Raw genomic sequence first — 25,166 nt, 5'->3', positions numbered from 1 at the left:
AGGGATCCTGGATCTGGGCTCTGCATGCACTCCCGAGTGAAGGCACACTCACTCGGTTGCAGGCCTAATTGGAAAGCACAGGGTTCCCTCTGTTCTCTACTCTCAGATTTGTTTCTACAGTGGCAAATCAAAGTTTAGGAGATCCATCAGCTCAGTGGTGTCCACTTTTTGTCCGCTGGGCAGGGAGACCTGTACTTGGGGCAGCTGCCTCCACTGTCTCTGTCACCAAGCAGGGAGGTTTGTGCTTGGGGCAACCACTGCTGCCTCTGCCAAGCAGGGAGCCCTGTGCTTGGGGCAAGAGGAAATGCAGGGGGGGGTGAATATTCGCTACTCTCAGTCCCTGGAGATGTCCACAGGTGACCTGGATCCAAACTGTCCCAGCCCACGGGCTGTCCCCTCTCGCCCAGGAATCCTAAATATTGTTGTTCTGGCTTCAGCTGCGCTCCCCTCCCCCCACTCTGTTTGGCTCCTGTGCCCCTCAGATAAGGTACACGCTGGTCACTACCATCTTTGCTTTTTTCTTACAATAAAATAATTCTTCAAAAAATGTAAAAAAGAACAAGTAAGAAATAAACCCTCAAAGTGAAATGAAATTGAGTATTCATCTTCAATGAGGAGTATTTCTTACATAGTCCGTGCCCTGTCTGCAACTTTTATTTCCTAATAAAGAACTCTGATGATTCACCTTTGGAAGGCTTTCAATTCTGTGGCACTTGTGAAATCCCAAGCAGGCCTGTCTCAGCTCCCAAGATTTTCTGGTGACTTCCTCTCTGGACCCTAAGGCCTTCAGATCATCTGTTTGTGAGCTAAGGAAAGGACAAAGTCCATCTTTCTCAAGATAAAACCGTATTTCCTGTGGCCCTAGTCCAGACAAACTGCCAGGCTGACTCATGAAAATGTTCTGTGTTCTACATCTCTTCCTTATTGGCTTGAGTGTTTTAGTCTTAAAGTCTTTCCCTGACTGCCTAGGACCACCAACATGTTAACTGGCTAAGACTTTGCACTGTGTGCAGGAAGCTGAAAGATAGGAAGGGGATGGATTCATCCAGCTTTGGGGGTTCAGTGTGATCCCAGGCTGAAGGTCATTCTCTCCAAAGACTGAGATAGAGAGTGCTGGTTTGTCTAGCCTCTCGAAGCTTATGAAGCCAGGAGCCTCAAAGGTGGAAGCAGCGGGCCGAAACTTTTGCACATGCGCAGTCCCTGGCTGGTGCTCAGGATGTGCCCACTTCCTGTTTGCCCAGCCCCAGTGAGCAGAGCTCACACACTAACCGCAGAACCTACAAATGCTGCCAGTAAACCCGGTTGGGTGTTGGGCTGCTGTGGCATGTGAAAGGGTTGGGGGTAAAGTGGGAGGAGAGGGCATTTAGGACAGAATACATAGAGGTGACAGGACACCCCACACACAGGCGGGGCAAGTGTTCTCATCCCCTCCCCTTCTCTTCTTTTAGATTTGCATAAGACCCAGTCCACAGCCTGTGTTGCAGGCGTCCAGATCTCCCTCAAGCATTTGTCTTCCTCCAGCCTTTCTTTCAGCCGATGACCCTGGCTAGAGTCCCAGTGGGCTAAGCTCCAGGAAGCTAATGGGTCCTAAATACTTGTTTAATAGGCTTCTGCACCACGTTTGTATTTTATAGTTTCCATTCCAGGTACACAGAGTGCTTAGCTAAAATAATGACCTGGGGCAGAATAGTTCAATGAGTAAGGCCACCTTAAACTAGATAGTGGGCTGACAGGCTGGATCCAGGAGCTTGCTGTGGCCACAGCCTTGTTAGGTGCTTGGTGGAGGCACATGATAAACAAATGTCAAAGTCCCTTGTTCCTGAGAGCTGACCTCCTAGGTGGAATGGCAGCCTCTCATTTGCCCCTTGTTTGTTCTTTGCCAACTACTGCATTAGATACTGCACAAATATTCTTCAATCCCACTACAGTCCTCCAGAGATACAAGTGGGGTAGTTCAGGCTGGGATACATTATTGCAAAGGTGGGGCCTAGAAGGAAGTATAAATATCAAATAAGAAAATCTTGATTTAGCACACAATTGAAGTGTGTGTGTTTGTGTGTGTGTGTGTGTGTGTGTGTGTGTGTGTGTGTGTGTGTGGTGTTTGGAGTTATCTTGCTAATATCAAGATGAGTCTGAACCCTCAAGTGGAGGATGTAAGAGTACCAAAGACACCAGGCTTTTGAAGACTGTTCACACATGGCAGGCCCCTACCAGCACACACAGTGGAGATTCTCCTTTGGTAATTAGATGATCATGGGTGGGCTATATAAGGCACGTGGGACCTAGTCATAAGGAGTTGTTTTCTTTGTGCCCTTGAATGGGTGCACCCCTGCTTTTTTGATACTAACAGTTTGGATACTGAAGGAATGCCTACATCTGGAAGAATGTCCCTAAAGTTTCTTATCTCACTTCCTACCATCAAACTGCCCATACACTCCAGCTGAAACTTATGCTATACAGGTAACCTGTTGGCTTTACAACCTTCCAAGCCCCCATTTTCCAGGAAGTCAAGGTACAGTGGGATTAAGTGACTTACTTAAGACTGCGTAGTAATTGGTGGGAGCTGAGGTCTAAATACCGGTCAGGTCTTGGTCGGGGGCCACACTTTTAAACATTTGGTTAAGGTGTCTCTAATACAGAATTTTTAAAAGAGGAGATAACGCATTGTGGAGCATTTTTGTCATAGCTTTTTCCCCCTCTATGCTGGCACTATGAGGGACTGGGTAAAAGACTAGATGCCACAGGACCACTTCGAAGCAGGCCCAGAGGGGCTTGGACAGGATGAAGAAGGCATTTGAAGTCACATCATTTGCACTACGGCTGCAGTAACTAGGGCTGGCTAAATGCGAATGACGCATAGGGAAGTCCTTGTCAACATGTCAAGAAGTAAACAAATTTTGCCTAGAGAGTTGTGGGAGGGATTTGGGACAAGTTGCTTCCTAAAATATGTCATATAGAAGAAGACATATATGTGGCTAGGAATGATGAGGAATAGGAAAATGAATGATTCAGATTCATTTGAAGGAAGAAATTTTACTGATACTAATTTAGTCTTGATTAAGTAGTGGTCTTGTCTCTAAAAATATCCAAGCAAGGATTATGTAGTCCCTTGAAAATACCTGGGGTTTATGGGTGAAGCCCACCACCTTAGCAGTCTGGCCTGTAATCATATTGTGTGAATATCTTAGAGTGAATGCAGGAATGGTAACTGCAAGCAAGGGCAGAGGCGGCCAAGAGACAAGGGGCAGGGAGCTCTTGCATCTGTGCCTACCACATTAGCACGTGCAATATGCACATGGGGCTTTCAGCTCAGGAACACTGGGGAGCTCCTGCCAGAAAGACAATCATATCTGGAGTTCTGAACTCATGATAAGTTCTTGGTTTAAAAACAAAAAACACCTGCAGGCAAGCTGTGGCAGTTACCCTCTGAAGAGGAGGCGGGGCTTTGGTACTCAGAACAAAACATGCTTATGACTCATTGGAGGGCCTAATTATGGACGACTAGGTGTGGCTGGGTTGCTCTGCCTAGGACTCAGTCTTTGAGGGTACCCGGAAAAAAGTCTATGAGCTGTGAGTTTCAGAGGCCATGGGGACAATTTTTAGGCCTCCAGGGATGAGGAGGAGAACACTTCCCAGTAAAGGAGACAGGTTGAACTAAATTCAAAATGTTCATTATTGGAAACAGGTCTTTGGGCAAGTAACATCATTTGTGATGAGCTTTATAGTGAAGACTAACCGATAACGTGGTCTCATGTGTTTGTGTGTATATGTGTGCGTGTGTGTGTGTGAGAGAGAGAGAGAGAGAGAGAGAGAGAGAGAGAGGGAGAGAGAGGGAGAGAGGGAGAGGGAAAAAAAGAGAAACAAAAACAGAGATAGAGTCAGACAGACAGAGGGACTAGGCTTATTACAGATCACCTACACAGAGGGAGTATTAATGGAACATGCTTGATCCCTGGTGGATGACCCTACATCAGTTCCCCAAACCAAGGCAACCTTGGTGATAGCCATTTTGGAGCTACTGCCTCCTCCCCACATCCCTTGGCACCTCCTAGTTTCTTGTGCCCCCTCTGGCCCATGACACCATGGATCCAAATCTAGTATGTCTTTATAGCTTATGTTTTTCCACCTTGTCACATCAAGATCCCTCTGCCCAAACTAGAACACAGGTAGTGTGACAAGTTAAAAAAAAAAGCCGAAAGCTTCTTGGGACTGGCTAGGAGGGAAACCAGTTTTTCAGCTTCAGGGCCTTGCCACAGCCTACTGGGGTTTTCTCAACCATCCATCCTACCCGACCTAAGCTGCTTGCTAAGTTCCTGTTTCATAGAGAAACACAGAAGTTAAGAGATGAGCCAGCCTCACAACAAGGTCTGGCTGGATGAGGGTTTGAAGAGTACCTCCCACACCCCACTGCAATGAGGCATGGTGGAGAGGGGGAGGGATGGAGAGAGAGAGAGAGAGAGAGAGAGAGAAAACAGTGGCTACTAAGTCTTCATATTCTTATTTTTCCTGAGCCCAAGAATGCCCAACTATTGATTTGAGGAAGTGCCCAATGAGTTGGTAAAATGTGAGTTAACGAATAAAGAATGGAAAGCCCAGCCCCTTCTAAGGTCCCAACTCATGACCAGCTGGAGCCAGTTGACTTGCAAAAAGGAGTGAGAACAGACTTTGTTAACCCTTATAGATGAAACTATGAACTATTTAAACTGTGATGAACTCTTTAAATTGTGTATATGCCTTTTTTCACATATCCTTTTCTAAAGAAGATTTAAAGCACAAAGAAATTTAAGTAGTATCAGTACTTGAAGACAGAGGTAGAAGGATTGCCTTGCATTCAATGTCAACCTGAGGTACATAGTGATTTGCAGGTCATTTGTATTACATAGGAAGACCCTGTCTCAGCAGAAAAAACAAACAAACAAACAAAAAAAAAAAACTGTGGCTGAGAGCAGAGCTTGGTGGTGGTCTCTTCCCACAGCACTTGGGAGAGATAGGCAGAGTGTCTGAGGCCAGCCTGGGTTACATAGGAAACCTCATTTTCAGAAAAATATCTCGACACCTTACTGCGTTCATCAGACTCACATGACCTTAAACAGGTCTCCTTGGGCTTCAGTTTGTCAACTAGAGGCTATTTGAGAGTGACAGAAACACACATTAAAAGTGGGAGAGGATAAAAACCAAGCACCCATGGAGGCCCAGACTCATTCTCTCTCTCCTTTCCTCCCCCTCCTCTACTTGCAGATCAGGATGTAGCTCTTACTTCTCCAGCATCTGCCTGCTCCCTGCTATGACAATAATGGACTAAGCCTTTGAAACAGTAAGCAAGCCCTCAATTAAATGCTTTCCTTTATAAAAAGCAAAAGAAAGAAAGAAATTGGGAAAGGAGTCACCACAGAGCTAAAGCAGAATGCCTGGGATTTTGTCCTTGCTCTGGTTCTGGCAGACTCTATGACCTTGGATATGTCCCCTCCCCCCCCCCCTTTTTTCCTTTCTAGTTGTGAAGCACCTATTCAGGAATGAATATGGAAGTTTCAGGTTTGGGTGTAAAATGGAAATGTGGGGCTCTTTTTGAAAAGTATTAAGAATTATGAAATAAGGTGGAGAAACAAGCAAGGGCAACTTTCTCTCCATGGTGACCTTGACGCCATTATGGATTACAAGAGGCTCTGTCTCAAAAACCAAAAATGACTGAACAGATAAACAAAAACAAAAAAAAGGAAGGAAGAAAGAAAAGAATTGCAAGACAGGCAGCTGGGAAAAGACCATAAAACCCAGCTTGAGGCCCCTCTGAGCACATGTCCCTGAAGAAATGTCCAGGTCCCCCACCCACAAAGCTGACCCTTCAACTACTTCAAACACAGTTGTATGGAAAGCCCAGAATGGTTGCTGGCTCCTGGAGCTCTGCTTTCTGTGACAAGCCCTGCAGCATTTTTAAGGAAACTTGGGCTCTAGGGAGCATAGTTATAAAAAGCCAAATTAGAAGCTAGCCCCAAAAGCCTTTTCAGAGAGAGAGAGGAAGGAGAAAAAGAGGGGTGGAGGATGGAGAGGAAGAGGAAGAGAGTGGGAAAGAAAGAGGAGGTAGAAGAGAAAGAGGGAGAGGGAAAAAGGTAATTTTGACCCAAAATAAATTGTTTTCCCATCTACCTCTGAAGGTAGCTTGTGCTAGGTGAAAAACAGCATTTTTATCTTTTGTCTGTGTAGCTTCCTGATTTACAGAATAATACCACATCCGGGTCTTACGGTCCAGTTCTCTACAAGCTCATCAGGAAGCCTGAGTTGGTAATTTACAGAATTGATAATCAAAGACTAGAAAAGTGATGTGGCTTGCCCAAGGCCACACAGCTGCTACAACTGAGGCTAGAAGCCTAGAAACCTAACTCCTGGGAACAAGTAGGGGTCTTTCCACATGGATGGGCTGCTCCACAGCCTCAATAGTCAAGAGAAATGTGCTAACTCTACCCTCTGGTGTGAAAACACAGGACTTTTTTTAGCCCAAGGGGGGAGTTATCTATCTTCAATTCTTAATGACATCACAGGAACTCCTTCAGGTGCCAGTCTTAACTGTATACACACTTCAGTGCCTCCCTGACTAATGTACAGTGAAGCTCTTAGAGAGGAACAAGTGGGGCCAGCCCTCCAGATCCCAAAGAACGGAGGAGCTGGGCTGTCTAGAGTCCCTTCTACAGCTGTTTAACTGAGACAGGACTTAATCTTCAGGCCATAGATGGGGGTACAGAGGAGCTAAATCACAAGGAAGAAATCAGGTGGGGTTCTAGGGTTTTTCCTTGAATGACTTGCAAATGAGGCTTGGTTAGTGCCTGTGACTGGGAGAAAGTTGGGACCACATGTCAGAACACACAGGGCAAGCTTGGGCAGGCAGGCCCTAGAAAGCAGGTATAGGGATTTGCTTCTCCTCAGCTGTCTGAGCCCAGCGGAGCCTGTTTTCTCGTTTGAGAAGCAGAGAGCAGGTCTTTGAGCCATCTGATTGGTTTGAATTCTGTTTCATTCACCAACCTGTTATAAAAGCCACCTTGGGCGAGTTTGTTTCTCTCCAATCTCTAAAGGCCTCGCTGGCTTCCCCCACTTCGAAAACGAGAACGGTACCCATGACTTCTGACGGTTCTGAAGGATAAAGAAAGTGAGTGCACAGGAAGCTTCCCAAACAATGGAAGAGAACACAGTGATGGTAATGAGGGTGACTTGAGTTTCTAGGAGGAGCAGCTCTCAGACAAGTGATGCCTCAAACAGTCTGACCCGTGACAGGCTTCCTGGTGAGGTCAGGGCAGATCTGAGGCCTTGCAAGCAAATTTGTGTGGTGATAGATGATTTTCTTTCATGTGGGTGTAGTGTGTGTGTGTGTGTGTGTGTGTGTGTGTGTGTGTGTGTGTGTGAATGTATGTATGGACGCTCATGTTGAAGGCAAATGCTGATATTGGAAATCATCCTTTATGGACCCTCCATATTACATATCAAGGTAGGATTTCTCAGTCAAACCAAAAGCACGCCAATATGGCTAGTCTTGTTAGCCAGCTTGCTCCAGGAATGCCCTGTTTCCACTCAGTATTTATATGAGTTTCTGGAAATAGGAGCTCTGGTCCTCACACTTGTGTAGCAAGTATTCTAACCACTGAGACAACTCCCCAGTTTCTATACATAATTTTCACACTTGGAAAATTAGGCTGCACTGACCCAGCTCAGGCAAACTCTCAGCCTGTTGCTTTTGTCCAACACTGGGCCCCTAGAACCTTGGTTCTCACCTTCAATGTGCTCCCTTGAGACAAAAGAGCTGGCTCCAACTTTTCTGGGCCACACTTCACAAGTTTCTAAGATTGACGAACCCATGTCTATCTCCTTTGTAATTTTGCAACAACCTTCATACAGGCTGGAGGTAGCTGGCCAGGCATGGAGCACATGCACATGAGCACAAGCATGCACACACACTAACACGCATGCTCACGAGCACATTCTCAAGCCCACGTGTTTACCTACTGCGATTCTGGGAGCCTCACATCCCTGCCCCCACCTCAGATTCTTTTCTTCCTCCCACACCACAAAAGCCACAGGTACGAGTAGCCTCCTCCAACACAGCAACAGCAGACACAATGCAAAACCAGAGGCAGGCATCTTTGCAAAGTTGTTTTAAGCATCTAGCAGGATGTGAGCCCAGGTGGCTAACAGCTCGTTAGGGCCAGACCGAAGGAAATGCTGATGGCAGTGGGTTCAGTAAATGAGGCGGTGGCTAAGATATAGGCTAAGAGACTTGGCACAATGCTGGTGGGCAAAGGAACTAGAGCACCAACCCATCTGCCTCCACCATCTCCTAGCCCCATCTCCTCACCAAGTGCTGAGTCTCCCCAGGCAGGCCACACCTCCTGTCTGAAAGTCAGTTTTCCTATCTAAAAATTTCCAGGAAATCAGAGTCTGCCCACATAAATTTCAGAGTTTTTCAAAGATATGAGAGACATTGTCATGGTGGCTCCACCTTAGAAGATTAAGATGCTACCTGAGTGTCAGAGGAGTCTGGGAGAGGGTGGCTGCCCACATTCCAGAAAACTTCACCATTCCCTCTTTTACTTCATGGTGAAAGTCCTACACCTTAGCTCCCTATGTGATCACTTGTCAAGGAGCACATTGGTGGTTTAGGAGCTGTGGGTTTACATGTGGGGAGGGGACTGATACGTGTTGCCTACTGATGTCTCCAGTTCCAGGCCACAATTGACTTCCACTTCTCTGTTCTTCCTAACACTAGAGTAGTAGTCAGCAACCAGAACACCCAGTTGCCTCCTTCTCCAGATACAGCACACAGGTATGAGTCAGTCATATTCCTTCAGCTCCATAGTCTATGGCCAGGAGGTCAAGGAAGGCCCTGGGGGTAAGTAAGGGTGACCAGTGATAGCCTTAAAAAGTCTGGAGTGAGTGTGGATGCTAACAGCCCTGGCCCTTTCTAGTGGGTGGAGATAGGATGGGCTCCTCTGGGCCCATGGAGTAATACCCCCATAGGGTCCTTTATTTTGGGAAAGAGGGACTCACTGTAGCAGGCAGGCTATGTGGCTCCACTATCCTAGGGCCGGCCCATAGTTGGAAGTGCATGATGAGTTATGGACATCTGGAAGAAGGTAGAGTATGCTGCCTGGCTCTGACTCTGGAGGAAGCTTAGGATAGTGACTTCAAGGCGATGGGTCAGCAGGGGCTCTTGGTACATATATGGCACAGATGGAGAGTAGCTGAGCAGTAGCAAATGAATCCTAAAGCTAAGTGAACAATCAGCAGGAGAATCCGAAGCCTCTAGCTACTCCAGCTGAGGATGGCAAGAGTGAAGGCTACCCACATAGAGGTCAAGGAGGTGGTATGAGGGGCCCTGGCTGACAGGGGCTCTGTGTGCTTCTCCAGCCACGCAAACTCCTCCAGCAGCTGACGACGCTGAAGTTCTGGGCCAACCTTCTCACGAATGATCTGGTAGTAGTGATTCAGGTACTGGAGCTGCAAAGGAAAGTGGATATGAGGGAAGATGCCAAAAGATGAGGTCTTGGTACCATCTAGTCCCCTTCTATGGTACTCTAGCTTCACCGTGGACTAGGGACCCAGCCACTTCCAGACCTCTGTTGTTTTCTGGGGCTTGCTGGAGACTGTGCTCCTTGGTGGTTGCTTAATATTATAGTGATGCTCATGGAGAGGAGGTTGCTGTCTGGCACAGAAATAAAAAGCAAGCAGAGTAGTTAACCCCATTTTACAAAAGAGGAGACTGAGGCTCAAAGTGGGGAATGAACTGCATCATTCTATGCCTTTTGGCAGCAGAGCCCAGAAGGCCAGTTTCATATTCCCTAGGGATTCACTCAGTGAGTTAGGGGCATGCTGGTCTGACTAGAAAGTCCTAGAAGCTGTGGGATCTCTGACAGGCTGGGAGGATATGCACCCAATGATTAGCTACAGTGCCACAGTGTGGATCTTCCTAGTAAGGGCAGAAGTCCTTGGAGTAGGAGGAAGAGGGGCAAGAAATGCCTAGGGAGGCTGGAAATTGGCTATTCATAGGCTGAATGGTAGGTATTCCTAAGGACACTTACCTGCTCTGGAGAGAGCAGGCTGACATCGATGAGGTTTCGGTCATATGGCACAAAGGACACCACTTCAAAAGTCAGGTAGGTCCCTGGGTACTGAAATTCCATAAGGAAGGTTAGAAAGCAAGAAAGCAAGGGAGGTTGAGAAACTGGCTGAAAGCAGCAAGGGAAGGAATCAGGAGTGTGAGGAACTGATCCTTGCCAGCGCTGGAAACTGCAGTTAGACTTGAGCTTTCCAGAGTCTCTTCTATTCGCCAGTCTTCTTATCTACCTTCTTCCAGATGTACATGACTCATCATGCACTTCCAACCCTGGGCCCTGGGATAGCAGAGCCACATAGCCTGCTACAGTGACACACACACACACACACACACACACACACACACACACACACACACACATACAGCGCAGACAGAACCAGAAAATTTGAACACAGGGGTCTTCCCAGAGACTCATACTCCAACCAAGGACTATTCGTGGAGATAACCTAGAACCCCTGCACAGATGTAGCCCATGGCAGTTCAGTGTCCAAGTAGGTTACATAGTAATGGGAAGAGGGACTTCCTCTGACATAGTCTGATTGGTCTGCTCTTTGATCACCTCCCCCTGAGGGGGGAGCAGCCTTACCAGGCCATGGTAGAGGACAATGTAGCCACTCTTGTTGTGATCTGATAGACTAAGATCAGAAGGAAGGAGAGGAGGACTCCCCCCATCAGTGGACTTGGGGAGGGGCATGCGTGAAGAAGAGGGAGGGAGGGTGGGATCAGGAGGGGAGGAGGGAGGGGCTTATGGGGGGGAAACAAAGTGAATAAAGTGTAATTAATAAAGAAAAAAGTCAGACGAAATGGATCCTACCACACGCACTTCTCTATACGTCCCTTAATATTTTTACATAGTATTAAACCCAGGGGAATGATACACTCTTCTATTGCTGTTTGATTTATACACATTTAAGGATGCAGTTGAGCATCTTTTCACATGCACTGAATTCTTGTTCATTTTAATGAACTGTCTCTTCCTGTTGTTTGCCCACTCCTCCCCCCACATTTTGATCTTGTAGGAGTTCACAGTAAAATTAAAGATATTTATCTGTAATTTGAAATAGAGCGTTTGCTTTTCATTATGTCATGATTTTCATACAGATATTTTCTGTTTAATTTAGGTATGAACCTTTCCCTCATCACTTCTGGGTGTTTTATAGAAAGGTGCTTTTCCACTTGGGATTATAAATGAATTCAATAGGTTTTCTTATAGGCCTTTGTGGTTCTATTGTTTACAATGAAACATCGGTTCATCTGGCAGCAGGAATAGTGAGCTAATAGCGGGTAAGGGGTATGTGGATATGATCAAGGTACATGATAGCCCTGATTTGATGCAATAAATATGTGACAACAAATATGATATTAAACTCTCTTTGTGATAATAAACCCTCTTTGGTCCATCTTGGAATTATTTGTTATCATAGCAATGTCATTTTGTTTACTCCCCACAATGATTAATCATTCATTCTCTTGCCCATTTGTGGAGTGATTTCCTTCCCTCTTTCAGTGAAATACTAGCTAACCCTCCCCCCAATGCTTATGTGAATTAGAGGGTTATTTGTGGACTGGCTGTTCTGTTTCATTATTCCAGCTGCCTATTTCATCTCCACTGCCACCTTGGTTTTTTTTGTTGGGATAGTTTATAGGAGGATTGGATAGAGCTAGTTTTCCTTAATTGCTCCTCAAGCTTTCATTTCTCCCCCTACCTACCTAGATATTTTGCATGTTTATTTTCACAAATAAACTTTACTGTCATTGGTGAAATCACAAAATTATCTACTTAACATCGAAATTGAGGTTGTCTTGAATGTATAGATTAATTTAGGGACAATGGCATGCTCACAGTATCAACATTTCTTCCCAGAGAGCACCGTTTACTTACATCTTTTTTATGTCTCCTAGCAGAGTTTCTCTGTGTAAGCCTTTTAAAGTTTATATCCAGATATTTCATTTTGTTGGTTGCTCTAATATCAACTCTTTATTTCTAACAAGTTCCCCTGGGAAATATTATGTGCACTGAGAACTAGTGATTTAGGGCAGGGACAGTGATTCACTTGTTCTGGAGTAGAGACTGGTGCTGATATTTTAAAAGAAAAAGAAGAAACAAACAGCTTTCTGGATGATTCTAGAGTGCAGCTTGAGAAATGGATTTATAGAATTCATGAGGACCCAAGTAAGACTTCAAGTAAATTCATGCTTCTACATCAAATGTCCTTCTCCTTTGGCCTTTTTTACTCCCATTCATCCCAAAGTCAGAGCCGTGCTTTCTATATGTGTCTAGACCATGGCATATTACCTTAGTCTTTGCTTCCACCACAAGGGCCACATCTTCAAGACGAATTCCAAATTCTCCATCCTGGTAGTATCCAGGTTCTGAGATATATATATATAGAGAGATTATAATGACATTAAACAATGGGTAAGAGAGATTCATCCCCAGGATGCCTACACCAATCCACAAGTAAATGCAGGGCCTAGCAGCTTGGGAAGCCTGTGGAGTTGGCTCAGATCCTCTTAGATATAACTTGGTCTCACTTTCCCTTCCTTGTAGTCTAGTAAGTAAGACTGGAGCCCACTTGGGGTGCCAATCTCTGTGTGTGTCCTTTTCCTGTTACCCTAGCATTGGATAGATAATTCCATAGTCTGGGTGTACACCTGGAAACAATTTCCCAAAGGAAAAAAAAGAGTTATGGAAATCCAGGAGTGCTGGCACATGTTTGTAATCCCAGTACTGAAGAGGTGGAAGTGGAGATCAGGAACTTACGGGCAGCTTTAGCTATATAAAGCTACAAGGTTTATATAGTTCAAGAACAGCTACATAAGATGGTCTAACACAAAACAGCAAAATGCAGGTATGGGCAGAGGGAGCTTGGAGTAAGGATGTGATAACCATTTGGGAAAGAAAGCAATGGTAGAACTTGGGCTAAGCCTAAGATCAGCATGTTTTCTAAAGATGGTTGCATATGACTGCACTCCCCAGATAGTTCCACTCTGGGATTGGGTGGTGGGGTAAAGGGACTCAAGAACCATACCAATTGAAGTGAACATGCCCTTGGCCATGGCAATGTTGTTATACTGGAATCCCACTGGCCCTGGGAAGGAAGATATAAGCATGGTTTCAGTTCTATGTGTCACCAGCTTGGAAGTGAGCAGGTTCTGAAGGAGAATGGGTAACTGGAAAAGGGTACATAGGTGTCTATATAAGCACTTATCATATCTGGAACTGGCATAGACCAGATGGACTTGCCTTTTATTTATTTGGGTATATGCCACTTAGTCATCAGTCCTTGGTTCTCTCTATGAAACACCCAACTGCCAGTTTTTTCCATTTAGCCCTTGGAGCATCATTCTCCATTTGGTGACCTTGGCTAGGTCATGCATCTCTGTGCATGCCTTTGGAAGGCTCTTTCTCACAGGAGAGGATCAAATAAGGATAGCTGAGAAGATACTTACACTCATGCACACAGAGGAAGTTGCCAATGCCATGGCCTGTCCCATGACCATAATTGAGCCCAACTTCCCACAAGGCTCTTCGAGCAAAGGCTTCTACCATTCTCCCTGAAAAGGAAAAGAGATTGCTCTTGGTCCATTTGGCTGGACCCTAAACTGTCCTTCATGGCCTTTCCTATTTAATGTCTAGGGTGGTACCCGAGGATAAGGGCTATTGAGAGGACACTGGGGTGAGATGGAGAGGGGCTGATAGATGAAACTAGTAAGTATCTCTCTGATCAACTCATCCCAACCCCCACTCTCTCTAGCACTTCATACATTAGACTTGTTACCTGAACTGATGAAATTATTGAAATATTTCCTCATGAGATAGGCCTTAGCACTTTGATAGTGACTTCCTCCAAGAATTGTATATGACTTCTGAAGCTCACACTGACCTTCCCTGCCTCTGAGTGACAGCACTGGATTAAAAGGTAGGGGACCTCTATTCAAGGCCTGGTACTCCCACTAACCCTAAGTTGGACCTTGAGCAAGTCCTCTCTCTTGGCTACACTTTCTCATTTATATGACAGGGATGGGATATCCCACTAGCCTCCCAGGATAGCAATTGGAGTCCCATACAATGAGAGCCTGAGGTGCGTGGGTACAGTCTGTTTTCTGAAATCTACCTGATGTAGCAGCAGGAAATACAAGTCTGAACAGATCGATGCTTCCCATTAGTACACGTGTATAGGCCTCCTGGTAAGGAGAGAGGAGGAAGAGATGATATAGAGGGTACGAGGAGGAGCCAGGGAACTTCCAGCTGTTTGATTTTGGAGCAGATAGGAATAGAGGCCCAGGACCAGGGATTAGGAGACAGTCTCATGTGTAGTCTTTCAGGTTTTGGAAGATGACCAAAGGAAGAAAGGTGTTCCCAAAGCTGGGGCCAACTCCATGTGCTTCTCTTAGGCTGATGTACAGGCATAATTGTCATGTGCTGGAAAAATGCTTGTAGAGGGTAGTGACTGAGTGGGTGGCAAGCAGGCCTTTTTCATCTCAAGTCTAGGATCCTGGCTTGGCCACTCACAGGCTCTCTCATCTCTTTATACCATGGTTTCCTCATACTTAATAGGATTCTAATGGTACCTGGTTCCTAAAATAGTAGGATGAAGTAGACTGACAATGAGTGTAAGGCAATGAGCAAATGCTCAAGTAAAGTGAGCCTGGTTACTCCTATATTCCTCACAGATATGCTTTCAATTTAATATGTAGCCAAGGTTTACTTTTCACAGTCAATCTTTCTGTCTTTACCTCCCCAGTGTGGTCTACCATGCCTTAGCAACTCCCTTTAGTTTTTCTTAAGGCCTGAAGTTGGGCCTGATCATGTGGCAGGGCAGGTTTCCTATTGTGAGAAAGTGGTGGACAATGGAGACCTGTTCTGGTCACTGCTAGTGGCCATGTGGTCACTTCCTCCCCCTCCCTCCACTCCTCCACTGGCTTGCCATCTGGAGCTCTGAGGAAGCAGATTCATCAACATGCTAAACTATGAGCTCCTAAAAGACCCACACAACAGGGATTCCTCCTCTCTGCTCCCAGCCTGCTGGCTGCATGGCTGCATGTAAGCAGCTCCCTGGCCCATTTACTCTAGCCAGTGCTCCATGTTCTATTCCACCAGTTCTAGCTCCTTCAGCTCTCTGAGATGCCCTGTGCTATTTTCTCCACTAGAGATAGCTTTCGCTCCCTTTTGAAGAGCACAGGCTGGATATACAGATAGCTAGTGTCTGTACATTTATGGACTTGACATGGCAAGAGGATACATGTGGCCTGGGGTCTTGGTGGTAGTGTGACTTTGCTCTGGTTTTCCTGGTACTTGTTGTGTGACCTTGGGCAAACTACATAACATCTCTGGGCCTTAGTTTTACTCTTTCAGTTTCAAAGGGCTTTTGATGACTTGGGGTTTGGGGAAACTTAAGGGAAAAACTGTGTTCCAGTACTTACTTTTTGGAAGGCAGTAGGGGTGCCCCAATGTACTGTTCTGGTGATATCTGTGGTCCCATCCCTGTGGAGGAAGTGAATCAATACATCCAACTCTGCTGAGTACTTGGGAGGAGGGTCCAGGACCATGTGCTTCTTGTGTATTTCCTATTGTTTATTTATTCCGGGGTTTGAGTGACTGGGCTAGACTAGGACATGGGGGCAAGTAAAAATGAAGCTAGAGAACCAGGCATGGTGGCGCATGCATGTCAGAAAGAAAGAAATATGTATGGATGAGAGGTGGAGAGGGAGGATAGGTACCACCATCAGAATCATACCTCAGCATCCATGCACCAAAGAGACTTAGTTGAGTTCTTCAGGTAAAAGTCGCTATATTCAGGGCATTACCTCTCTCTCTCTCTCTCTTTCTCTTTATAAATTACAGATGGGGAGACTGAAGTTCATAAAGGTGATGTTATTTTAACATTCCCATAATCACAGCCATTTACCGTCTATAGGATACTTCGGCAGCTCACCACAGAGGACAACAGAGCAGGCCTCCTTATTAAAGATGGGACCACTGAAGCCTTTAGCCATCTCCCTCCCCCAAATTTGGTAAAACCAGGCTGGAGAAAATGCTGACTTGTCATAAAATGCTCTTTGTTTTGACCATGGCTTGGAATTCCATGAATGTGAAGCCATAAGCAGCAGGTCCAACTCACTATCACTGGCTATTGTGGCTCCCCCAGGCAGGCACTAAGCATAACCATCCCAGGGTGGGAGGCATAAACAAAGGGTCCCAGGACTCCGGGGCTTCTTGAAAGTAGGTCATGGGGCATGGAGAACTTCTTCCTCAGGAGAGAAGAGGAAGTGAGGTGATTATTTCCCTACCTCACCTTCTTCTGAGCATGCCCCAAACCCAACATGTCCCCACAGATTTACTTCCTTTTTACAGCCATCTCAAGTTCACACAGCATCAAACTAGTGATAAGTACAGGTTGCTACATTGAGCACATGGCAAGCTGGCTCTCCAAGAGGACAAAAGTTGGGAAACCTGATGAAATTGTGAAGGACTGGTCATATATTTCAAAAGAATACAGTTAGCTTATTAGGCATGATTGTCACATCAGACTGTTTAGGTTGACATTGTAACAAGAGAATCCCATCTAAAGGGCGATTTCTTTCATCTTCCTCCCTCTCCAATATCACATGGTCACTTATCTTGTCATGGAGAATGAGTTGGGTTTGATGACTCAGATGTAGGCTATGTCTAGGGCTTGCATGAGTAGGTGAGAATATGGGTGTTTATGTTTGTGCAGCCAGGCAAATCTGTGTAAATAATATACAGACTTAAAAAATTACTTAAGCAAATAGAGGTTTTTCCTAATTCTCATACAGGTCCTGCATGAGTGCCCCTGTTATTCTAATTTCTGTGTATTTTCTACTGTGCAAATACCCACAATTGGAACATGAGAAAGCTGCTCAGGGCTTTTTCAATGCAGCCCCTTGCTTTAATCAAATGAAGACTTATGACCTAAGAAAACCAACTTCAGCTGGCCTCTGAAAGCTCCAGATGTCTGAGCTGAGAAGTAGGCCAAGGCATGATAAAATGTACATACCAGTATTGCCCCCCAGAATCCACCAGGTACATCTCATCTGTGGACAGCTTGCGGTGCAGCTCTTTGGTTGGGCTGGGAATGAGAATGAACACTGAGAGGGTAAACGGGGTAAACAGGGTGGACATAAGGATAGGGGCTGAGGAGAAACAGAACTCCCCCCCCCCACTACTTACGGGCTAACTTTCCAGGATTTCTGCTCCAGGAAAATAACTATCCCCCCCCCAAAAAAAAATACTGGGAAAGCACTTGGCTCTAACTACAGTTGCTGTCCTCAGAACACTTCTGTTTATCCTGAATACAACTAAGCAAGCAAGACTTTAGTCCCAGGAAGAGAAACTAATAGTTTCAGAGGCTGCTTGGTTCAGCTATCTCTACTTGCATAAGAAAAAGCCCAGAGGTAAGAAGCTTGCAAGAGGTCAACAGCACAGCAGAGAGGCACTGGGCTTAGGCTTTCTTTCTCTCTAAGTTCTTGATGCATCCAAGAGGGTCCCAATGCACTAGGGCACAGGAAGAGAGGAGGCTTTAGGACTGGAGAACACTATTTTAGAGGACTGAGGTATATCACTTCTGCCACTTTCTAGCTTCAGTGGGCAAGGCTTGGGAGGCATCAGGGAAGGGAGTTCTTGGACATGCCAGGTCTTTTTCTGGAGGGCATCTGACTCTTATTCTGTTATGTCCTGACACATTTAGTCAGCTTGCCTCTACCATGGTTTGTTTTCTGTGGGACTAAGTAACTAACTAACTTTTATTTTGGACTCACTATGGTTGATGGAGGCTGAGTAAACAGCCTTTCTCTGTGTTTTTTTTTTTTTTCCTGTGGTATTCATGTCTGAAATCACCATGGTCACACAGGAAGATCACATATTCCTGGCCAGCCTGAGCTACAAAGCAAAGCCCTGTCTCAAATTAGGTATGGTGGTACACAACTCTAATTCCAGTACTTCAGAGGCAGAGTTATGAAGCTCAGGGTTAGAACCAATCTTGACTGCATAATGAGTTTGAGGATAGCCCAGGCTATATATAGGAGACCTTGTCTCAAAAATAAAATAAAATAAGATAAGATAAGATAAGATAAAATAAAATAAAATAAAATAAAATAAAATGACAATCCAGGCATGGTTGATTAAAGACAGACCTTTAATCCCAGCACTCAGGGAAGCAGAGGCAAGCAAATATCTGTGACTTTAAGGCCAGCCTTGTCTACAAAGTGAATCCAGGATGGCCAAGGCTACACAGAGAAACCCTGCCTTGAAAAACAAACAGGAGGTGGCAAGATGGTGGCACAGAGAGGACACTCTGTCTGATAAGCAGGGCAGCAGTGAGTGCACAGTGACCAATAGACCAAAGTGTGGCCTCCAAAACACCAGCGACTGTGTTTCCCAGGTGAGAGGAAACCCCAAGATGTGGGCAGCAATCAGGTCTGATCTCATGTCACCCAGCTAAACTCCAGAAGAGTTCCTGGGCTCCCTGTCACCTGTCACGATGTTCCCTGACACTCTGTCACTAGCCCAGGGCAACATACCTGCATGATCTGATCACTGGCTCAGACTGAACTGCGGGCCCCACACCACCAGAAACTGTGTTTCCCAGTTGAAAGGAAATCCCACAGTGAAGGAAGCAATCGGGTCTGACCTCAGGGGTCACCAGCCAACTCCCCTACTCCCCTGAATAGTTCCCGGGTTCCTGTAGGCACTGAGTCGCCAGCCCAGAGCCACACACTTACACGCTCTACTCACCATCCTAGACTAAATTGTGGACAGTCAAACACCATAGACTGGATATCCTCATCTGGAGGAAACCAAACGATGAGGGAAACATCAGGTTTGACCTCAGGGCATCCAGATAATTCCTAGAAAAATTCCTGTATTCCTGCAGGCTTGGGGCTCTAGCCTCCAGCCACATGCCTGTGTGCTTTGCTTACCTCCCATTGTTTACTTCTTGGGTGCTGGGGCACAGAGCTCCAACCTCAGACCTACAGACACCTGGGATCCATGGGACTATACCCAGATGTTACTCCAAAGCTCAACCTGTCTCCCTAGCTAAACCGACCAAACCTCAGGGTGCCCTGGTCCTTTAAGAGGGCTGTGCCCAGCAAACACAGTGTATGAGCAGGAGCAGCAGCTCAATAAATTCAGAGAAAGAAACCCAGTGGCAGGGTAGCTGTCTCTGGGACTTTTCCTGGTGAGAAGAAAGCCCCTGGGCTCCCAACAAGCTCAGTTATCCCACAGGACCATACACCTGAGGAGAGCTGTGACAATTCCCTTGAGAAGCACCAGCCATTCAGTGACCATACCCAAAAAACTGAGGAGGCCTTCTTCAGGAACAACCATCTTTCTGCCAAGGGGATTTCCTCCCCCACTCTCTCTTCACAAGGACTCCAGTAGGCACCAGAAACTAACAGCCAACATAACACCTAAGACAGCCAGATGGGTAGAAGCCAGCATAAAGATACAATCAACAAGGGCCAAGACAATATGGCATCTCCAGAACCCAGTTATCCAGGGGCAAGTAGCCCGGGATACCCTAACATAAGTGAAATTCAAGAAAATGATATTAAATCTATGCTCATGAGGATCATAATAGAGGAAACAAATAAAATTCATATATAGGAAGATAAAGTCAAACAGATCATAGCCATCCATAAAGAAATACAGGAAGATACAGCCAGTTTGTACCCTTTAAAGAGGAAATAATTAAGTCATTGAAAGAAATAAAAGAAAAAGAGGAAAGTTCAAATAAGCAGGTGAAGGAATTGAAGGAAAAGCAGGAAAATACATACAGGTAAAGGAAATCAACAAAATGTTCAAGATCTCAATATAGAAACAGAAAAATTAAAAAAAAAACAAATTGAGGAAATCATGGAGAGGGAGAACTTAGGGAAGAAAACAGGAATTATAGAAGTAAGCATATTCCACAGACTATAAGAGATGGAAGAAAGATCTCAGGTGTGGAAGACACAATGGAAGAAATCAACTTATCCATCGAAGAAAATGTTAAATCTAAAAAATTCCTGACAAAAAACCATCCAAGAAATCAAGGACAACATGAAAAGACAAAACCTAAGAATAATAGGAATAGAGGAAAAAAGATTCCCATCTCCAAGGCCCAGAAAATATTTTCAACAAATCATAGAAGAAAATTTTCCCAATTTAAAGGAGAGGCCTGTAATCATACAAGAGACCTACAAGAACACCTAATATATTAGACCTGAAATGAAAATCCTGCTGACACATAATGATCAAAACATTAAATACACAGAAAAAGAAATAATACTAAAAGCTGCAAGGGTAAAAGGCCAAGTATCATATAATGGCAAACCCATCAGAATCACACCTGACTTCTCAACAGAGACTATGAAAGCCAGAAGGGCCTGGACAGATATCATACAGACCTTTAAAGAATACAGATGTCAGCCTAGACTACTATACCCAGCAAAATTCTCAATCATCATAGATGGGGAAAACAAGAAATTCAATGACAAAAACAAATTTAAACAGTACCTACCCATAAATCCAGCCTTAAAATGAAACTAGAAGGAAAAATACAACCCAAGAAAGCTAACTACACCCAGGAAAACACAGTAAATAAATAACCTGACTAAAGCAAACTAAAAGTAGCCAAGCACATAAACATACTATTACAACCAACATAAAAATAAAAGGATCACTGGACATTAATTTCTCTCAACATTAATGGACTCAACTCTCCAATAAAAAGACACAGACTAACAGAATGGATGCATAGATAAGACACAATATTCTATTGCATAAAAGAAACACACCTCAGTCACACAGACATTATCTCAGAGTAAAGGGCTGGACCATGGTTTTCCAAGCAAACCAACCCCAAAAGCAAGCAGGACTAGCCATTATAATATCTAATAAAATAGACTTTCAATCAAAATTAATAAAAAGAGATGGGGAAGATCACTTCATACTCATCACAGAAAAATTCCACCAAGAAGACATCACAATCCTGAACATCTATGCCCAAATACATGGGTACCCCCATTTGTAAAGGAAATATTAATAAAACTGAAACCACACATAGATTCCCCAAACGTTAATAGTGGGAGACTTCAACAACACACTCACATTAAAGGACAGATCAACAAAACAGAAACTAAATAAAGAAACAATGACACTAACATATGTCATGAATCAAATAGACCTAACAGACATCTACAGATCTTTTCAGCCAAACACAAAAGAATTTACCTTCTTCTTAGCACCTCATGGGACCTTCTCCAAAATAGACCATATAGTTGGTCACAAAGCAAGCCTCAACAGATACAAGAAGACTGAAATAATCCCTTGTATCCTGTCTAACCACCATAGAATAAAGCTGGACTTCAACAACAACAGAAATAGCATAATCCTACACACACATGGAAACTGAACAACTCTCTACTCAAAGACATCTGGGTCAGGGAAGAAATCAAAGACTTCTTAGAATTCAATGGAAATGAAGGCACAACATACCCAAGCTAATGGAACACAATGAAAGCAGTGCTAAGAGGAAAGTTCATAGCACTAAGTGCCTTCATAAAAAAATCCGAAAGATTTCATACAAGCAACTTAATGTGTCACCTGAAAGCCTTAGGAAAAAAGAAACAGATACATCCCAGAGGAGTAGATGGCTGGAAATAATAAAGCACAGGAGTGAAAATAATAAGCTAGAAACAAAGAGAACAAGTCAAAGAATCAAAGAAACCAAGAGCTGGTTATTTGAGAAAATCAACAAGATAGAAAAACACTTAGCAAAACTAAATAAATGGCAGAGAGACACCATCCAAATGAACAAAATCAGAAAGGAAAAGGGGACATAACATACACTGAGGAAATAAAAAACAATCATTAGGTCTTACTTCAAAAGCCTATATTACACAAAATTTGCAAAACTAAATGAAATGTACAATTTTCTTGATTGATTTCACTTACCAAAACTGAATCAAGATCAGGTACATAAATTAAATAGTCCTATATCCCCTAAGGAAATAGAAGCAGTAATCAAAATTATCCCTTCGAAAAGAAGCCAAGGACCAGATGATTTCAGTGCAGAATTCTACCAGACATTCAAAGAAGAACTAACACAAATGCTCTTCAAACTATTCCACAAAATAAAAACAGAAGGATCATCACAAAACATATTCTAGGAAGCCACAATCACCTTGATAGTTAAACCTCACAAAGACAAAAAAGAAAGACAACTTCAGACCAATTTCCCTTATGAACATTGATGCAAAAATACTTGTAAACCGAATCTAAGAAGACATTAAAGCTATCAGCCACTATGATCAAGTAGGCTTTATCCAAGGCATGCAGGGGTGGTTCAATATATAGAAATCTATGAATGTGATACATCATATAAACAAACTGAAAGAAAAAAAACATGATCATATACTTAGATGCTGAAAAATATTTGATAAAATCTAACACCTGTTCATGTTTAACGTCCTAGAGATATCAAGGATAGAAGGCACTTACCTAAACATAGTAAAGGTAATATTTAGCAAGCCTATAGCCAATATCAAACTAAGTGGAGAGAAACTCCAATCAATCCCACTGAAATCAGGGACAAGAAAAGGCTTCCCACTCTCTCCATATCTCTTCAACATAGTATTTGAAGTCCTTGCTAGGGCAATAAGACAATTAAAGGAGATCAAGGGGATTCAAATTGGAAAAAAAGAATTCAAAGAATCACTATTTGCAGATGATATGATAGAATATAAGAGTGACCCCAAAAATTCTACTAGGGAACTCCTTTGGCTGATAAACACCTTCAGCAATGTAGCTGGAGAAAAAATTAACTAAACAAGATCAGTAGTCCTATATACAAAAGACAGTTGTGCTGAGAAGGAAATTAGGGACACAACACTCTTCACAATAGCCATAAATAACATAAATTTCCTTGGTGTAACTCAAACCAAGCAACTGAAAGATCTGTTTGAAATAAACTTCATGCCTCTGAAGAAAGAAACTGAAGAAGATATCAGAAGATGGAAAAATCTCCCATGCTTATAGCTAGGTAGGATTAATATAGTAAAGATGGCCATCTGACCATAAACCTATCTACAGATTGAATGCAACTCCCATCAGAATACCAACATAATTCTTTCCATAAATCAAAAGAAAAAGTCTCAATTTCATATGGAAAAACAAAAAACCCAGAGCAGCTAAAACAATTGTCTACAATAAAAGATCTGTTCAGGAAATTGTCGCCTGTGCCAATGAGTTCAAGTCTCTTCCCCACTTTTTCTTCTAACAGATTTAGTGCGTTTGGTTTTATGTTGAGGTCTTTGATCCACATGGACTTCCGTTTTGTGCAGGGTGATAAATAATGATCTATTTGTATTTTTCTACATGTAGACATCCAGTAGGACTAGCCCCATTTGTTGAAGATGATTTCTTTTTTTTTCTATTGTGTGGTTTTGGCTTCTTTCTAAAAAAAAAAAAAATCGAGTATCTATTGGTGTGTGGGTTTATTTCAGGGTCTTTTATTTGATTCTGTTGATCCACCATTCTGTTTCTATGCCAGTACCATGCAATTCTTTATTACTATTGCTCTGTAGTACAGATTGGGATAAGGGATGGAGATAACTCCAGAAGATCTGTTGTTGTACAGGATCGTTTTGGCAATTCTGGGGTTTTTTGTTTTTCCATATGAAGTTGAAAATTGTTCTTTCAAGGTCTTTAAAGAATTGTGTTGATATTTTGATGGGAATTGCATTAAATCTGTAGATTGCTTTTCGAAGGATGGCCATTTTCACTGTTAATCCTACCGATCCATGAGAAGGGGAAATCATTCCATCTTCTGATATCTTCTTCAGTTTCTTTCTTCAGAGACTTGAAGTTTTTTCAGACAGGTTTTAATTTGCTTGGCACAGGATCTAAGATCCACAATCAATAAATGGGACCTCATGAAACTGAAAAGCTTCTGTGAAGCAAAGGACACTGTTGTCAGAACAAAACGACAGCCTACAGACTGGGAAAGGATCTTCACCAACCCTATATTTGACACAGGGCTAATATCTAGTATATACAAGGAACTCAAGAAGTTAAAAAGCAACAAATCAAGTAATCCAATTAAAAAATGGGGTACAGAGCTAAACAGAGAATTCTCTATAGAGGAATATCGAATGGCAGAGACACACTTAAAATGTTCAAGATCCTTAGTCATCAGGGAAATGGAAATCAAAATGACCCTGAGATTTCACCTGATACCCATCAGAATGGCTAAGATAAAAAAAAAAAAATCAAGTGTCAATACATGCTGGACAGGATGTGGAGAAAGCGGAACCCTCCTCCACTGCTGGTGGGAATGTAAACTTGTACAATCACTTTGGAAATCAACCTGGTGTTTTCTCAGACAATTAGGAATAGTGTTACCTCCAGATCCAGCTGTACCACTTCTAGGCCTTTATCCAAAAGATGCTCAAGTACACAACAAGGACATTTGCACAACCATGTTCATAGCAGCTTTATTCCCAATAGCCAGAAGCTGGAAACAACCCAGATATCCCTCAGTTGAGGAATGGATACAGAAGTTGTGGTACATTTAGACAATGGAATACTACTCAGCAATTAAAAAGAAGAAAATCATGAGATTTGCAAGCAAATCGTGGGAAGTAGAAAAGATCATCCTGAGTGCGGTATCCCAGAAGCAGAAAGACACACATGGTATATACTTATAAGTGGATAATGGAGATATGAGATAGGATAAACATACTAAAATCTGTACACCTAAAGAAGCTAAGCAAGAAGGAGGACCCAGGGTAAGATGATCAATCCTCACTCAGAAAGGCAAATGGGACGGATATTGGAAGTAGGAGAAAACAGGCAACTGGACAGGATCCTACCACAGAGGGCCTCTGAAAGACTCTACCCAGCAGGGTATTAAAACAGATGCTGAGACTCATAGCCTAACTTTGGGCAGAGTGCAGGGAATCTTATGAAAGGGGGAGATAGAAAGACATAGAGGGGACAGGAACTTCACAAGGAGAGGAACAGCACCAAGAAATCTGGGCCCAGGGGTCTTTTCTGAGACTGATA

At 43.7% G+C, this 25,166-nt stretch overlaps 1 protein-coding gene across 1 annotated transcript in view; it reads right to left on the bottom strand.

Annotated features, from left to right (window-relative positions):
* Nucleotides 1-8,120: 8,120 nt before the first annotated feature.
* The window catches only part of Xpnpep2 (X-prolyl aminopeptidase 2), a 35,938-nt gene continuing 18,892 nt past the window's right edge, over nucleotides 8,121-25,166 (bottom strand). The window contains exons 14-21 of the mRNA XM_055612148.1: nucleotides 17,116-17,187; nucleotides 15,521-15,581; nucleotides 14,212-14,281; nucleotides 13,547-13,651; nucleotides 13,126-13,185; nucleotides 12,390-12,466; nucleotides 10,059-10,148; nucleotides 8,121-9,477 (exon numbers count right to left, since the gene is read on the bottom strand). Coding sequence (XP_055468123.1) covers nucleotides 9,283-9,477; nucleotides 10,059-10,148; nucleotides 12,390-12,466; nucleotides 13,126-13,185; nucleotides 13,547-13,651; nucleotides 14,212-14,281; nucleotides 15,521-15,581; nucleotides 17,116-17,187 — 730 coding nt within the window. The 3' untranslated portion in view covers nucleotides 8,121-9,282. The remainder of the gene's footprint in view (nucleotides 9,478-10,058; nucleotides 10,149-12,389; nucleotides 12,467-13,125; nucleotides 13,186-13,546; nucleotides 13,652-14,211; nucleotides 14,282-15,520; nucleotides 15,582-17,115; nucleotides 17,188-25,166) is intronic.

This window comes from Psammomys obesus, unplaced genomic scaffold (assembly GCF_907164565.1).
Source record: "Psammomys obesus unplaced genomic scaffold, mPsaObe1.curated_primary_1811, whole genome shotgun sequence".
Taxonomy (NCBI): domain Eukaryota; kingdom Metazoa; phylum Chordata; class Mammalia; order Rodentia; family Muridae; genus Psammomys; species Psammomys obesus.
This window is presented reverse-complemented; position numbering and strand designations above follow the sequence as displayed.